We start from the raw sequence: 17,302 nt of genomic DNA, 5'->3' as shown, positions 1-17,302 counted from the left end.
GTATCATTGTGCGGTTATTGTTTCACTGAAAAACCCAGGCAGGCGAACAATCATACAGCACTCATGGCTAACAATCATACGGCAGTGCTGCGAGACTTTTTGAACACTCCCTAGTTGTGATGTTAGGTGTGCCCATGGATGTTTGTTTGGATCCGTATTGTTCATGTTATGTTAATAACCTGGAAGATTTTTGTAGATGACTAGTTATCTGTACTGAAGTACTATGTGAAAAAAAGCTGCATGAATATGTAGTCAGATCTTGACAAGATTTCAAAGTGGTGCAGATTAGAAGAAACTTGCTTTCAATTTCCAGTAATCTAAAATTGTGCAGTTCACAAAAAGCAAAATGTAGTATCCTATGATTAAAATATCAGTGAGTCACAAGTGAACTCACACAAATACCTGGGTGTGATAATTCATGGGAATATGAAATAGAGTGGTCACATAGGCTCAGTCATTAGTAAAGCAAGTGGCAAGCTTTAGTTTATAAGGAAAATACAATCGGTGAGCAAGTGGGATTACTTACAAGACAGTCATGCAACTCATCTTTGAATATTGTTCACATGAAGGTGACCCAATCAATTAGGTCCAATAGGAAATATTAAACATATTCAAAGAGGGGCAGAACAAATGCCACATGTTTGTTTGACTCTTTGGGCAGTTTCATGCAAGTGATGAAAAACTTAAATCGGCAGGTGCTTGAAGATAGATGCCAGTTATCCTGCAGAAGTCTGATTATACTCACAAAGTTAGAGAACAAGTATCAAGTGACAAATCTATAAATATACAACATTTCACTCTCACAGGTTCCACAAAGATGAGTTTAGACTAATTTCAACAAGCACGAAGACATTTAAGCAGTCATTCTTTGCCATACTCCATACATCAACAGAGCATAAAGAAACCTAATATGTGGTATAATGGGTAGTACACTGTGCCACGCACTTTGCACTATTTGTAAAATGTGAATGTAGATGTAAATGAAAATGGTGCATATCATAAATGTAATACTTTGGTGTAAAATAACTTATGAAAAGATTAAACCGGTTTCACATTACAGCTGGAGTCAAATCTAATTCAACAACCTGCCACAGAATATTAAATCTCAAGTGGATAATGTGGCAAAACTTAAAACTGAATTCAGAATCTTTCTCTTGGGCAACTCTTTCTACTCCACTGAAGAGCACTCTCATAGACATTCTTCAAAGTTGTGTGTTATGTTACAGTGTAATAAATGATTTGCTGCAGTAGTACAGTGTTTCATAAAGTTAAATTTTGTTGCACTTAAATAAAATATACCTCCTTGACTTCTATCCACATTCCAGGAACCCTTCTCTGCAGGACCCATTGAATGTGATTCATGTAATGTAATTTAACTGTGCACTATTCACCTATGCCATAGATGATTTTTCATGACTTATTTCCTGTGAAAGTGGATTGGTGACCAAATGCTTGTGTATCTCGTTACTTTGATCTTAATATCTGCCAGTGCTGATATAAGTGGAGTATTATATTATTACTTGTTAGTAATGCATTTTACAGTGTAATCTATACATTAATTATAAATGTGCTGCTTCTTCTCAATATTCTTGTAGATAGGTTCACTGCAAAATTGAAGGGAAAAGTTAATGAAACCATTTCAGTTCCTTTTTTGTAGATTTCCCCCCAAATTGAGGATTGAAGTTCTTACATGCCATTATGAGAGGAAATGATACTGTACTTTGTATATGACTTGACATTCTTTTTTATGTTCATCATCTGTGAAATACTGTCACATAAAATCACTTGGCACAGGTACCAGATAAATGTTGACTGATATTGTGTTAATGTTTGCAGGGAAGAGATAAGAAAACTGAAATATCTAAAAATGTAATTATTGTGGAAGCAAAATGAATCATTTGTTACCATTGGATGTATATGCTTCATTCAGCATTTGAAGCTCAACAGGTTGATCAGGGTCATGCTGAAAATGTATACGTTCCAGAATCCCATTGACAAGTGCAGGCCTGTTGCATGGGAAAACAGCAACATGATCCCCAGGTAAGTATGTGAGATCAGTCTTCAGCTGAAGTAGAATTGTAGTATGACTGAAAAAGAAATGATACGAAAATGTAATTAGCATGAATTTCATTCATAAGTAATGCCGACACATTGTTACACTGTTTAATCTTTTATTGTAATTGTGATATATTACATAGTCACTTATTGTAATTGTGATATATTACATAGTCACTGATTAAATAGACCAATATGTTTTAAGTTTACTGAACATTTCCCATGCTCAGAGCACAAGTTGTTTTAGTTTGAACAGATGTATTTTACTGTTAAGCTTTAGAGACTGAAGAAATTCATTTTAAAGTAACATTCTGCCATTTCTACTTTTTCCGTTTCTATTTATTTCTTATCTATGTTGAGATTCCTGAAGACCATTGGTCACCATAGAATGCAACACATAAAAAACCACAAAGAACATATAAATTGATAGTGATGTTATTTCATAGACTAATAGCTAATGTTGTTATTTTTTTGAACCCGGAGCTAATATTTACATCATTCTCAAATTTTACAGACAATGTTCGTGTGTGGTTGTCATTGCCACTTGTTAAACAGAAGTGCAATTTTATACTTATGATGGAGTTGGCAAAACTACATCTGGTAAGTATTGTCTCATAAGAAACGTGGACCGTAATTATTTATTTCGTATGTTAGTGGGTTAGTGGTGAAATGCCTTGCCTGTTGGAATGCTCTGTGTCATAGTGTGGCCATGACTTTCAACCATATTTCAAAGTGCAAAGTAAAAAGGGTAACTAAGCTAAAACAAGCAGAAGGTTTAAGTATAAGATTAGAGATATGGAGATCCTGAGTTAAACACACCTGGCTGTCAAGAGAACCACGTGTCAAACCTTCGAGTGCTGTAGCAAAATATTCTCAAAGGATTTCTCACAAAACCCAAATAAATTCCAGTCATATACAAAGGCTGTTGGTAACACCAAAGGTAGCGTCCAGATTGTCACACATAAGACAAGAACTAAATTGAGAGTTGCAAACCAAAAGCAGAAATTCTGTACTTTTTTTCAAATGTACCTTTACAAAGGAAAATGCAGGAGTATTATCCTGATTTAATACTAACACAACTACAGAGATGAGTAATATAGATATTAGTGTCCAGTGATGTCAAGAAACAGCTGAAATCACTGAAACTGGACAAATCTCCAAGGTATGATGAAATCTCTGTCAGATTCTATATCAAATTTACATCTGACTTAGCCCCTTTTTCAGTAATAATCTGCTGTAGATCCCTCATGCCTCATGTTTGGAAGAAAGCACAGGTTGACCCCATCTGCAAGAAGTTCAGCAGAAGTGATCCACAAAACTAATGTCAAATATCCTCCACATCCGTTTGTTGTAGAATCTTAGAAAATTCTCTTAGTTCAAAGACAATAAGTTATCTCAAACAGAATGAACTCCCTCCATGCAAACCAGTATGGATTCCAAAAACATCAGTTATGTAAAACCCATACCGCCATTTCATCACATGTTATCTCAAACAGAATGAACCCCGTCCATGCAAACTAGTATGAATTCCAAAAACAGTTGTTGTGGTCTTCAGTCCTGAGACTGGTTTGATGCTGCTCTCCATGCTACCCTATCCTGTGCAAGCTTCTTCATCTCCCAGTACTTACTGCATCCTACATCCTTCTGAATCTGCGTAGTGTATTCATCTCTTGGTCTCCCTCTACGATTTTTACCCTCCATGCTGCCCTCCAATACTAAATTGGTGATCCCTTGATGCCTCAGAACATGTCCTACTAACCAATCCCTTCTTCTAGTCAAGTTGTGCCACAAGCTCCTCTTCTCCCCAATTCTATTCAATACCTCCTCATTAGTTATTTGATCAACCCATCTAATCTTCAGCAGTCTTCTGTAGCACCACATTTCAAAAGCTTCTATTCTCTTCTTGTCTAAGCTGTTTATCGTCCACGTTTCACTTCCATACATGGCTACACTCCATACAAATACTTTCAGAAACGACTTACTGACACTTAAATCAATACTCGATGTTAACAAATTTCTCTTCTTAAGAAACGCTTTCCTTGCCATTGCCAGTCTACATTTTATATCCTCTCTACTTCGACCATCATCAGTTATTTTGCTCCCCAAATAGCAAAACTCCTTTACTACTTTAAGAGTCTCATTTCCTAATCTAATTCCCTCAGCATCACCTGACTTAATTCGACTACATTCCATTATCCTCATTTTGCTTTTGTTGATGTTCATCTTATATCCTCCTTTCAAGGCGCTATCCATTCCATTCAACTGCTCTTCCAAGTCCTTTGCTGTCTCTGACAGAATTACAATGTCATCGGCGAACCTCAAAGTTTTTATTTCTTCTCCATGGATTTTAATACCTACTCAGAATTTTTCTTTTGTTTCCTTTATTGCTTGCTCATCGGGGATAGGCTACAACCCTGTCTGACTCCCTTCCCAACCACTGCTTCCCTTTCATACCCCTCGACTCTTATGACTGCCATCTGCTTTCTGTACAAATTGTAAATAGCCTTTCGCTCTCTGTATTTTATCCCTGCCATCTTCAGAATTTGAAAGAGAGTGTTCCAATCAACATTGTCAAAAGCATTCTCTAAGTCTACGAATGCTAGAAACGTAGGTTTGCCTTTCCTTAATCTTTCTTCTAAGATAAGTCGTAGGGTCAGTATTGCCTCACGTGTTCCAACATTTCTACAGAATCCAAACTGATCTTCCCCGAGGTCGGCTTCTATCAGTTTTTCCATTCGTCTGTAAATAATTCACGTTAGTATTTTGCAGCTGTGACTTATTAAACTGATAGTTCGGTAATTTTCACATCTGTCAACACCTGCTTTCTTTGGGATTGGAATTATTATATTCTTCTTGAAGTCTGAGGGTATTTCGCCTGTCTCATACATCTTGCTCACCAGATGGCAGAGTTTTGTCAGGACTGGCTCTCCCAAGGTTGTCAGTAGTTCTAATGGAATGTTGTCTACTCCGGGGGCCTTGTTTCGACTCAGGTCTTTCAGTGCTCTGTCAAACTCTTCACGCAATATCATATCTCCCATTTCACCTTCATCTACATCCTCTTCCATTTCCATAATATTGTCCTCAAGTACATCGCCCTTGTATAGGCCCTCTATATACTCCTTCCACCTTTCTGCTTTCCCTTCTTTGCTTAGAACTGGGTTTCCATCAAAGCTCTTGATATTAATGCAAGTGGTTCTCCTTTCTCCAAAGGTCTCTTTAATTTTCCTGTAGGCAGTATCTATCTTACCCCTAGTGAGATAAGCCTCTACATCCTTACGTTTGTCCTCTAGCCATCCCTGCTTAGCCATTTTGCACTTCCTGTCGATCTCATTTTAGAGACGTTTGTATTCCTTTTTGCCTGCTTCATTTACTGCATTTTTATATTTTCTCCTTTCATCAATTAAATTCAATATTTCTTCTGTTACCCAAGGGTTTCTACTAGCCCTCGTCTTTTTACCTATTTGATCCTCTGCTGCCTTCACTATTTCATCCCTCAAAGCTACCCATTCTTCTTCTACTGTATTTCTTTCCCCCATTCCTGTCAATTGTTCCCTTATGCTCTCCCTGAAACCCTGTACAATCTCTGGTTCTTTCAGTTTATCCAGGTCCCATCTCCTTAAATTCCCACCTTTTTGCAGTTTCTTCAGTTTTAATCTACAGTTCATAACCAATAGATTGTGGTCAGAGTCCACATCTGCCCCTGGAAATGTCTTACAATTTAAAACCTGGTTCCTAAATCTCTGTCTTATCATTATCTGATACCTTTTAGTATCTCCGGGGTTCTTCCATGTATACAGCCTTCTTTTATGATTCTTAAACCAAGTATTAGCTATGATTAAGTTATGCTCTGCACAAAATTCTACCAGGCAGCTTCCTCTTTCATTTCTTAGCCCCAATCCATATTCACCTACTATGTTTCCTTCTCTCCCTTTTCCTACTATTAAATTTTCATCTCCCAAAAACATCAGTTATATAAAACCCATACCGCCATTTTATCACATGACGTCATGAAACCCAAGGGTCTAGGTAATCAGAGATGCATTCTTTTTAATTTTGGAAAACAATTTACTTGTTTTGACCCCTATTCTTTTTAATGAAAGTACTGTGATGTGGGGTATCAAGTAAGGTATCTGACTGGATTGCAAATTTCTTGGTACAGAGGACACAGCATGTTATCTTGGATGGAGTGTCATTGACAGATGTAGAAGTCACTTCATGTGTGCTCCCAGTGAAGTGTGTTGGAACTCTCACTGTTCATGTTGTGTATTAATGATGTTGGAGACAATGTTAAAAGTAGTCTCAGACTTTTTGCAGAAAATGCCGTTGTCTGTAATGAAATACTGTCCAAAGGAGCTTCAAAAATATTAAGTTGGATCTCGATAAGATTTTGAAGTATTGCTGAGATGGGCAACTTGCTTTAAATGTTCGGAAACAAAAAATTATGCACTTCACAAAATGGAAAAAGGAAATGTATTATCTTATCACTACAACATGAGTGATGCACAGTTAGAATTGGACAATTCTTACGAACACCTGGGTGTAACAATTTGTCTGGATATGAAATGGAATGATTACATAGGCTCAGTCATTGGGAAAGCAGGCAGCATACTTCAGTTCATTGGTAGACTACTAGAAAATGGAATCATTCTACAAAGCATATTGCTTTCAAAACATTTGTGCAACCTTAGAATATTACTGAATTGTGTTGGACCTATTTGAGATAGGGCTGATAGGGGATACTGAACATATACAGAGAAGGAGAGCACAAATCATGTCATAGGCTTTTTTGACCTGTGGGAAGTGTCGCCTATACAGTGAAGAAACTGAACTGGCAGAGATTTATTTGAAGACAGGTGCAAATTATCATGAGAATTTTTACTTAAACGTTTTTTACAACCCTCTATGTATCACTCCCAAAGGGATGATGAATACAAGATCAGATTAATTATAGCGGCACAGAGGAATTTAAACAGTTATTCTTCCTGTATCCCGAATCTGAATAACTGGGAGAAATCAGCCTAAATGGTACAATGGGAAGTACCCTCTGTCATGCAGAGTATGGATGTAGGTGTACAAGGTGATTATAATTGAACTTTCACTACTTGAGAGGGATTCTAGGGCAGTGAAACTTGAGACACTTCTAAGGACATGCAGAAGAGAGCTAATGAATACACCATTGAAAGGAACACATTTTAATTTAATGTGGGAGGCTAACATTTGTTAATTGTGTACCATGCCTACATTCCAGGTTACAAACATTGTTCAATGGGATGACTATCTGCATCCACAACAGCTGGCACAGCATTAGAGACACCATTTCACAATTGTTTGCAGCAATTTCACAATGGTGGGCCATGGAATGTTCAGCTGTCACAACACAGCTTGTGCACTGCTTGAAGACTGCACATTGTGTCCAGCATTTCCAGCCATGGCGGCAGCTTGTGGCACAATTCGGAGTTGACCTCTCCTGGAGGAATACCCAAATCACCATTTAATTCAAACTTCTGAATCATGTTCTTCAGCCGGCCGGTGTGGCCGTGCGGTTAAAGGCGCTTCAGTCTGGAACCGCGTGACCGCTATGGTCGCAGGTTCGAATCCTGCCTCGGGCATGGATGTGTGTGATGTCCTTAGGTTAGTTAGGTTTAAGTAGTTCTAAGTTCTAGGGGACTGATGACCACTGAAGTTAAGTCCCATAGTCCTCAGAGCCATTTGAACCACCATGTTCTTCAACCCTGGTGTGGAAAGAAGACCTTTGTGCATTCCGTTAACATGTTGCTACTTGTGAAGAACTGCAGCACTGTTGCTGTTGTTTGATAAAACAGCTTTACAGGTGAAGCCCTGCTCACCTTGTCCAGACCTATGTTGACTGCAATTGTAATGCACTCAGATGTTTGTTTTTCAACCCTGTGTCACCATACCAGTCCTTGCACATAACGACAAGCCATGACACTAAAACTATTACAGGGTGTATACGACCTGGGGAAAACCCTGGGAAACCAGGCTGAGATGGAAGGTTGGTCTGATAAGGAATTGTTGTGTGTTGCAAAATTGAGACTAACAGTTGGAGCTAAAACTTACATACCGTATACAGAAGCTCTTAAGGGAACCATAGCTTTGAAGAATTTAAAGGGTTAATTCAGAGATACATGAAATAAAATAGTGCCAGATACTATAGGGAACAATTAGCAGTAGTAACTAAGAGAAACGTGGAAACTGTGGAACAATTTGCGGATAGGGTAAGGAAAATTAATGGATGTACCTATGAATTAAGATAGGACGCTGTAGGCAATGAAGTTATTTTACAGAAAATGAGCACATGATCCTTGATGTTTTTTAAGAGAGGTGCATGTGGAAACATCAAGATGTTTACAGACAGGGGATCTGACAGATTTGTGCACATTAGTGCAGTTAGCTATAGAGTGTGAGGAGATTGATTTGTCAACTGGAATACAGGGTAAACAGACAGTGTTTGCAGCTAGTATAAAATGTTTCAGATGTGGACAAATGAGGCATGTAAGGAGGCAGTGTCGCCAGCTTCGGGTGGTGTGAATAAAGTGAGAGGAAATAATAGTTTTAGAAGCAGAGGACCGGGGAAGAATAAGGTGTTAAGTGCCAGTGGGAACCCCTGGTCTACCTACGATCATTCCCCATATGCAGAGGTGTATTGTGCAATAAGGGGAATAATAGGAGCAGAGGCTTGCAGGATATTATTTGACAGAGGCGTACATGTGTTGGTCACCAGTAGTGATCCGATGAAATGTAAGCAATGGGACCAACCACGGTGCAGATAGTGTAGAGTGTCAGATAAAAATGTTACACCATTAGGATTGGTGGATATAGACTTTTACCTGGACCCAGTTCAATTTAAACAATGTGTAGAGATTGTGCTACACGAGTGAGGACTGTGACATGATTTTAGGATTACATTTCTTAAATCAGCCTTGTGCCGTAATTGATCTTCGGCAATTTATGGTGGAACTTGATGGAAAAATGTTTCAGTTAGGTGAAGCCATTGCCAGTTAGTGATGCCACGAGGAATGTCTATTGCAAAGGATGAACAGATTAAACTGAGAATGATCACACTAAGATTTGACTCACACGATTGTGTACCTAAGAGTACTGACAAATCCCTTTGGGTCTGTGTTGAGTCTAGCTTACCGGTAGTAATTTTGTTTGTGGTGGAACCATTAGGAGAGAATGAAGTATTAGGTCAGGTGGGTTGATTAATTAAAAGAGGTATGCACACAAGAAATAAAGGGTGAAACAAAGGTACATGTTTCTATGGATAATTTTAGCACAGAGGACATATGATTAACAAAGGGTTTGTTAATCACTAACATGGATATCCTTAAGGAAAAATAATGGGACACAACGGATGTCAGCCTCGGACAATTGCCGGACGACATTGAAACTACTTTATGAGAAAAAGTGAAGCACCTAGGGAGAAGCAGTAGGGGATGGATGGAAAAATGACGTTTGGAATTTAAGGATTTAATTTTTCCAGAAGTATATTACACAGCACCGCATACCAATGGCATACCAATGGGGAAATGAATCGCCAGTCTACCACAACCATACAGAATAGGTACTTGCAGCAGATTTTGGAAGAATTTTTCAATCAACAGCTGAAAGATGGAATAATTGAAGAAAGTAATAATGCATGTGGGGGGGGGGGGGGGGAATAGTTACTGTGCCAAAAAAAAAAGGATAAAAATCAACAGATGGATAATGAAAATACAGGTTTTGTTGTGATTACAGGCATCTAAATGTGAAAACCACTATGAACACCCACCCTTCGCCAAATATCACAGAAACCTCAGATCGTTTAGGCGATGCAAAAATTTTTCAGCAATGTATTTGAAGAGTGGTTGTCACCAGATAGAGTTTGGACTTAAGGATCTACACAAAACAGCATTTTAAGCACTCTGGGGGCACTACCAATTCAGAAGAATGCCATTTGGATTAAAAAATGAGCCTGCAACATTTCAGAGATTGTTGAACAGGGTACTCAGAGGTTTAAAACTACAGCAATACTGTATCTTGATGACGTAATCATGTATGGGTATGATGTGGAATGAATATGCAATGATGAAGGGAAGTATTCCTAAGGTTAAAAGCAGCTAAGTTATCATTCAGTACAGAAAATTGTAATTTTATGATGGAAGAGGTAGCATACCTAGGTCATATCATAAGTAAAGATGGGGTTAAGAAAGCCCCAAGGTTAGTTAGAGCTGTACGTGAATTTTCTGTACCACAATCTGTAAATGAGTTGCAATTGTTCTTAGTTGTTGTTAACTATTGCTACTGTTTTGTGAAAGGATTTACAGGTATTGCCAGATGGTTGACACAATTGTAAAAAAGGATACTAAATTTGTGTGGTCAGAAAAGAGCCAGAATCCTTTTCAGGAGCTAAAATCAGCTTTAACATAGAGTCTGATATTGGTATTTCTGGATTTTAATAGAGAATTTGTTTCATTATGTGATGCATCAAATCATGCACTTGGCTGTGTGTTGTCACAAGAGGTAGAAATGCTATAATTGTGTAAATCTTATGTTGTGCCTATTGCAACTCAGCATCTCTGTTGTATGGTGAGTAGCAACTTTCATTCTCTAATATTAGAACATACAGTAGCTTATGCATCAAGGCAACTAAATTCTACAGAAAGACATTATTTAGTCTTATTTATGGAGTCATATGTTTCAAATGTTATCTGTACGGTAGAAAGCTTAGCATAATAATAGATCATGTAGTATTAAAATTGATGTTGGAGTTAAAGAATCCTTCTAGTCTGTTGACTAAGTGAATTTGATTTCGAAGTCACACATAATCCTGGGAAGAAAATGACAATTTTGTATGTAGGGTAGTTGATACCTTTTCAAGGGAGTCTGGAAGCTATTCCAGGGATAAAAGATGTGGACTAGAAAGGGAGAGCAAGGAGAAAGGTTTTGGAAGATAAACAAGAGGTTGTGAATGAAAGAGTAACAAGGAACCAGTATGAATTAAGGCCTAAGAGGTAATCATTTAATATTTTCTTTTAGATTAGGTATAGCTTTAGTATAATTAGCATAAGGAGCTGCAGAACAGCGGGGAATTGAAGGGGGAAGAAAGTAATAGGTATTGTTGAAGAGAAAGCAAGGTGATGCTGTTTGTAGTGAGACTAATCTTCTTAGGGGTGAAAGCATTATGAAACCAGCACCTGGAAGGGGGAGTGCTATTTGCCAAGCAGGAAATCATAATGATCACCAGTCATTGCTGGGCAATACAGGTGATACTCAATGCACTTGAGATGCATAACGAGGTGAGAAGATGGGAAGAAGCATTCGAAAAATTCCATCAGGAAATGGAAAGGCATGGGATACTCAAAAGAAGTGCCAGGGTATGTGAAAGAGTACATGGAGCATACGAGAACTTGAAGGAGTGAAATTACCCCGGTACTGGGGGTTATTGCACATGCGCGAAGAAAGAGGGGTTTGATTGCTGCAGGAAGTTGGCTTATGAAAACAATATTTAGCCTTGCTGATGAGGAATACATTTGAAGGGTGAATGACACCATAGAAGAGGTTAAGCAGTGGGCAAAAGGGAACAAAGTTATGAGTTATTGGTACAATATGCAGCTTGCAAGTTTAGAGAAGGACATATGAATAACCCACAACTATTACAACAACTGACTGGAGAAGTAATTTGGTATGCCAGAGCTACAGAATGGGCAGTTAATCAGAACATCGTGGAACTAAGAACCAAAATAGGAGTCTTAGATAGGGAGGTAGTAACAACAAAATGGTTGCAGTCCGTGGAAGATAGTGTTTGGGAAGCAAAGGGAGAGGTAACAGAACTACAGAAGGCTATGCAGCAGGCTGTAAGAGGTCAGCTGGGGGTAAACTTGTTGCCAGTGCTGTATTTAAAGGGTCTAAGGAAAGTGCAGAAGGAATGACCACCAGTGTGGTGGTTGGTATTAGAGCCAGTGCACAAAAACTTACCTTTTAATTTCAAGATAGCCATAGTGTTGGTGAGAACTGATGAAGCGAAAGTTTACATTTCTGTTTCTGTACCAGCAGCAGGAAAACAAGGATGTTAAAAGTGCCACATAGTTCATGCATATCCTGTGAAGTGCAGGATACTGAAGAAATTTGTATGGGTAAGAACAACAACTATTATTAACTGCAAAAGTTAAGGGAAGATATATAGAAATGGAGGAAGCAAAGTTACAAAAATGCCACCAAGTGGAAATCACAGTCTGTCCAAATACAGTAAAAAAAGGGGGTGAGGTTCCTGCACAATGAAATTGCTAATGGGGCAAAAGGAGGTAAGAGAATGCAATAAAGAAGTGATCAAGCTGGAGGCATATTGGTTGTACTCTACCTTTGACAAGATGGTGGTAGTGGCTAGGTGTCCGAAGCAGGGGAAGCTCACATCAGCAAAGAGGCTAGAATTAAATGGGAGTGGTTTGTTATTAAATGGAACAGTGTGTGAGATAATGGGGTCTACTTTTCATCAGTCCACCAGGGATAACTCACCTGAATATTTTGAAGCCTCATTTGTATTGACCAGAGGAGCCAATAGAAGTACTACGTGCCACAGATCTCACCAGCTTAAATCAAACTCTAGGCCCAGAATTAATGTAGTCTATAAATATGTTTCTGAACCAGGAGGATGGGCACATCTCCCTGGAAGCCTTATTGCAGCATGTAAATTTATATCAGGAAAATCAGTACCGAATGAGACAACATTGACTATTGTCATACCAACTACCACATTGACATTTGTTCTGCTGAGCATAGTCCTTGTTTTGGTATGTAGATGATGAAACAGAAGACTGAGTCCAAACCCTGCCATCATTTAGATTCCAGTGGATTGGATATGTCGACCATAAAAGCAGCAGAAGGATGATGAACACAGAAGGGGGTAGTGTTAAAGATAATTGATTCATTTTAACTTGTAAGTTTGGAACAGAGAATTAGAAATCATTGCACAACAAGCCTAGCAGTGAAGTAAGTTTCATTGTGTCTGAGTTGAGGAGCAGGGCAAAGGGCTATGAATGAATGTGTAAGACTAAGGATAGGGTTAAGGAAACCAATTGTTAGAATAATTCCTGAGAGGTGAAACAGGGCCAGAAGGACCAGTCACTAGGAATCTAGTTTGGTTGATTAAAGTGCTGGGTCTCAGTAAAAAGGAGGGCAATATAGCATATCGACCATGTTCGGTCAGAAAGTACACGGAAACAGAAGTGAGTTGCAACAGAACCAGCCACAGGCAGTCAAGAGTGTTATGTGTTGTGAAAACACAGCTGACAGCCAACCCGAATCAGAGCCAGCTGGGTGCAGTGTGACAACAGTTGATGCTACAATATGCTAGCAGAAAGATGGAAGCCTTTCCTCACTTCCCACCACGAAAGTGTTTAGAGTATGTGTCTTAAGCCCTAAACAAACATAGCCTGGAACATATAAGAAAGCCATTCATGTGCTAAAATATTCTTGTCCCAGTATCACAGCCTAGACCATGAGCATATGACACCTGGAGTGACATCCCGGAATGCAGTACGGGGTCCAGTGTTAGACCACGGGGCACAGCAGTCTGCCCTGAGACAAGAGTGGCTGCCTCCAGACCAGAGAGCTGCTCACTCACTGGAGGGATGTCACAGTCACCTCCACGGTACCGCCAGCTGTGTTGCCACACTGTCATCATGGTCATAGCTGGAGACTTTTCTGACAGTGGCATTCAAGTGATGTCCTGCTCTTTGCACTGTCAACAATGCTGGATGTCTGTTGTTTCACTTGAGGGGCCACTGGACACTCTCACCAAGCTGTTACTGATGCACTACAGCTGAGGGCTAGAATAAAGAAATTGATTAAACAAATCTACTGTTGTCGTCTCATTTCGCTCTCCACAGGCGACAAGCAGAGGGTCAGTTGTCCGTTAGCAAGAACGGTTGTCCATTAGTGCTCTAATAAATGTTATGCTTGTAAGCAATAAAAAAGACAATATACGATTTGATTACTTTAGACCTGAACAATCAGTGCAATAAGCCACAACCACTGGGTATCCACACAGATCAACTTAGCTCAGGGGGAGGATAGGTGCCGTGCTGAGATGAATTGGATGAATGATATGGAAGACAGATAATTCTCTCTCTCTCTCTCTCTCTCTCTCTCTCTCTCTCTCTCTCTCTCTCCCTCCCTCTCTCTCCCTCTCTCTCCCTCTCTCTCTCTCTCTGCTGTTTTTTCTTGAAGTTCGGGGCTTTATTGTGAAAACTTACAAAAAAGTTATGATTCATAATATTGCCCATCACTGGCCACTACATTATCGCATCTTTCAGATAGCATACAAATCCCGTGGTGGAAGAACTGGGCATCTTTTGTGGGTATCCATGAATCGATTCAATTTTGCACCTGTTCATATGATCAGAAGTGCTGGTCAGCCAGATTGTATGCCACTGATCGAAAAAGGTGGTAGTCAGAGAGAGCAACGTATGGAGAATATGGCAGGAGGGATAGGACTTCTCATTTCAACATTTCCATGTATATTTTGATGGGTTTTGCGACATGACGTCAAGCATTGACATGCTGCAAAATTACCTTTAATGTCTATCACTGTATTGTGGTCGTTTGTGTTTGAGTGCTGGGCTCAAATGCATCAATTGCTTTCGAGAATGATGTCCTGTGACTGTCTTAGTCTGTTTCAGTAGCTACAAAACGTTCTGTCTTCCCCCACTATGCCGGTCTTCAACATCAAAATCACCATTATTAAGGCAGTGAAAACATTCTCTGCACATCCTTCCACTAATAGTTCGCTCACCATTGGTCTTACCCAGCATTTTAAAAGCCATGGCCACAGATTTCATGTTAAAGCAGAAAATTAAAACTTCCCGCAAATGGCGAGAAATGGTGGGTACGTAAGTTGACGTACTTAATCAAGAATAACCTTATGATGCAATCACAAATCAACTAATATTTTTATGGCATTATCTTTGCAGATGCCTAAGCTTATTGTATTACACCTATGACCAACCGCCTGAACCCCACTTGCTGCTACTGCCGTCTATTGCAAAACGGCGGAAACAAAGTTGTAGACCTAATAAATCACTTAAACACATGCTTTTAAAGTTCAAAGGGGGTACATTCTGAGAATAATCAAGAAACATTCTACTATATTCCATATTCAGCTCAAGTAATAACAGATACAGCAAATAGAAAAATGTGGGTCCGGCCAGAGGCATACTGACAATTTTACTTGTGGTGCACCACTGCTAACTGAATAAGGAAGGTGTAAAATGATATTTGTATGCACTGTACAGAAGTTTATAGTGTATTGGTGAAGATGTACACAACCACTCCAAATCTACCACATTTCAATCATTTTCTTCCTGCGGTGGTGTCTATCTGATCTGAAATATTCTTGATTAATACTTTTTATTGTGTGATGCAGATTCTGGAAACTGTGTATCATTTCAAAACCTTACAATTGAATGAATAAGAGTCACACACACCTCTAAAGAGAGCTCTACATATAAATCTACATCTGTACTTTGCAAGCCACCTTATAGAATACGACGGAGGGTACTTTGTATACCACTATCACTTCCCCTTTCCTGTTCCAGTCATGATTGGTTTACAGGAAGAATAATTGATAATAAGTTTGCTCAAATCTCTCTGATTTTACTTTCCTGGTCTTCCTGCAAGGTGTATGAAGTACATTGAAAAAATGCCAGAACATTCGGTATTTCGTGCCAGTAGTGTGTTGGAGCGAAATGTGGTTGTTGTCCTTGCAAATACCTGTGTTTAATGTGTAACTGCTGGAAGTTTCATTGTTATATGTCTGTTAGTTATTGTTCAGTGCTGTACTGAGCAGAATGAATTTCTTGATGGTCGAGTTAAAGGAGCAACACATCTGCATTAAATTTTGCATAAAACTCAAGAAAACCTTTACAGAGATACACCAAATGATGTAGGAAGCCTATGGTGATGAGTGTTTAAGCCATACTTCGTGACACGAATGGTTTGCATGATTTAAAAATGGCCAAATGGAAGTTAAAGTTGACTCTCGTTCAGGATGCCCTTCAACATCTACCGACAGTGCTCATGTCAGGAGTGTCAACAAAATTGTGCGTGCTAATTTAAGACTGACTGTCCAAGAGATTGAAGAAGAATGTAACATTTTAGTTGGATCATGTCGTGAAATCATGACGCAGCATCTTGGAATGCACTTGTTGCCACCAAGTTTGTCCCACAGCTCATGAATCAAGAACAGAAAGACCTTTGCCTCACAATCAGGGAAGAGCTTTTGGATTGCACAAATGAGAACGAGATGTTCCTCAAGAGAATCATAACTGGTGATGAGATTTGTGTCCATGATTATGATGTTGAGTCCAAGGGATCTTCACAATGGGTCAGGAAAGGCCCTTCAAGACCAAAAAAGCTTGTCAAGTGAGGCCAAATGTCAAAGCCATTCTGACAGTTTTCTTTGAATTTGAAGGATTAGGTCATCATGAATTTGTGCCACAGGGACAAACTGTTAATGGTACTATGGGGACATGTTGCAATACCTGCAAGAAAATGTGAGAAGGAAGGGGTCTGAAATGTGAGAAAAAATTTATGGCTCTTGGATAATCATAATGCCTCTGCACATTCATCCCTATTGGTGTGCCACTTTGCACAAAATCCAAAGCACTGTGTTGCCTCAACCTCCATACTCTCCAGACTGGCCCCTGTGGACTTTTTGTTTTTTTGTTTGTGAAGTTGAAAACCCTGTTGCAAGGACAAAGATTTGTGACGATAGACAAAAGGAGAGCATTTCAAAGGAGATGATACCCAGTAGGTATAAGGTAAGTGTAAAAAAATTTTGTGGACAAAGTTACTGAACTTTTTGAACAGATCTTGTAAGCAATACATTTGTTTCTGTTGAGGGATCACTTGCCCATCCCTGCACTAAACGCCATTCCTCTGCAGGATTTCCTGTATTTTGCTACAATTTTCTAGTGTTTTGACTTCTTTGTATACATCATTCACAAAAAAGCCTTAAGGAACTTTTGGTGTTATTGGCTAGGTCATTTATGTGAAAATAATGGTCCTATAAACACTTTCTTGGTGAACACCCCAAGTTACTTTTTTGTCTGAAGATTTCTCTCCACTGGGAATGACATGCTGTGTTCTGTTTGGTAGAAACTCTTCAGTCCAGTCCCACAGTTAGTCTGATATTCTGTACACTTGTATTTTGTTTATTAGCCTGCTGTATGGAACTGTATCAAATGTC

The 17,302-nt window shown here is 39.1% G+C and overlaps 1 protein-coding gene across 1 annotated transcript in view; it reads right to left on the bottom strand.

Moving 5' to 3' along the window:
- LOC124613031 (nitric oxide synthase, salivary gland-like) overlaps positions 1-17,302 on the bottom strand; it is a 159,237-nt gene that overhangs the window by 87,415 nt on the left and 54,520 nt on the right. The window contains 1 exon segment of the mRNA XM_047141599.1: positions 1,906-2,087. Within this exon segment, the coding sequence (XP_046997555.1) occupies positions 1,906-2,087 (182 nt within the window).

This window comes from Schistocerca americana, chromosome 4 (assembly GCF_021461395.2).
Source record: "Schistocerca americana isolate TAMUIC-IGC-003095 chromosome 4, iqSchAmer2.1, whole genome shotgun sequence".
NCBI lineage: Eukaryota > Metazoa > Arthropoda > Insecta > Orthoptera > Acrididae > Schistocerca > Schistocerca americana.
The sequence above is the reverse complement of the archived record's forward strand: the minus strand, read 5'-3'. Positions and strand labels throughout refer to the sequence as shown.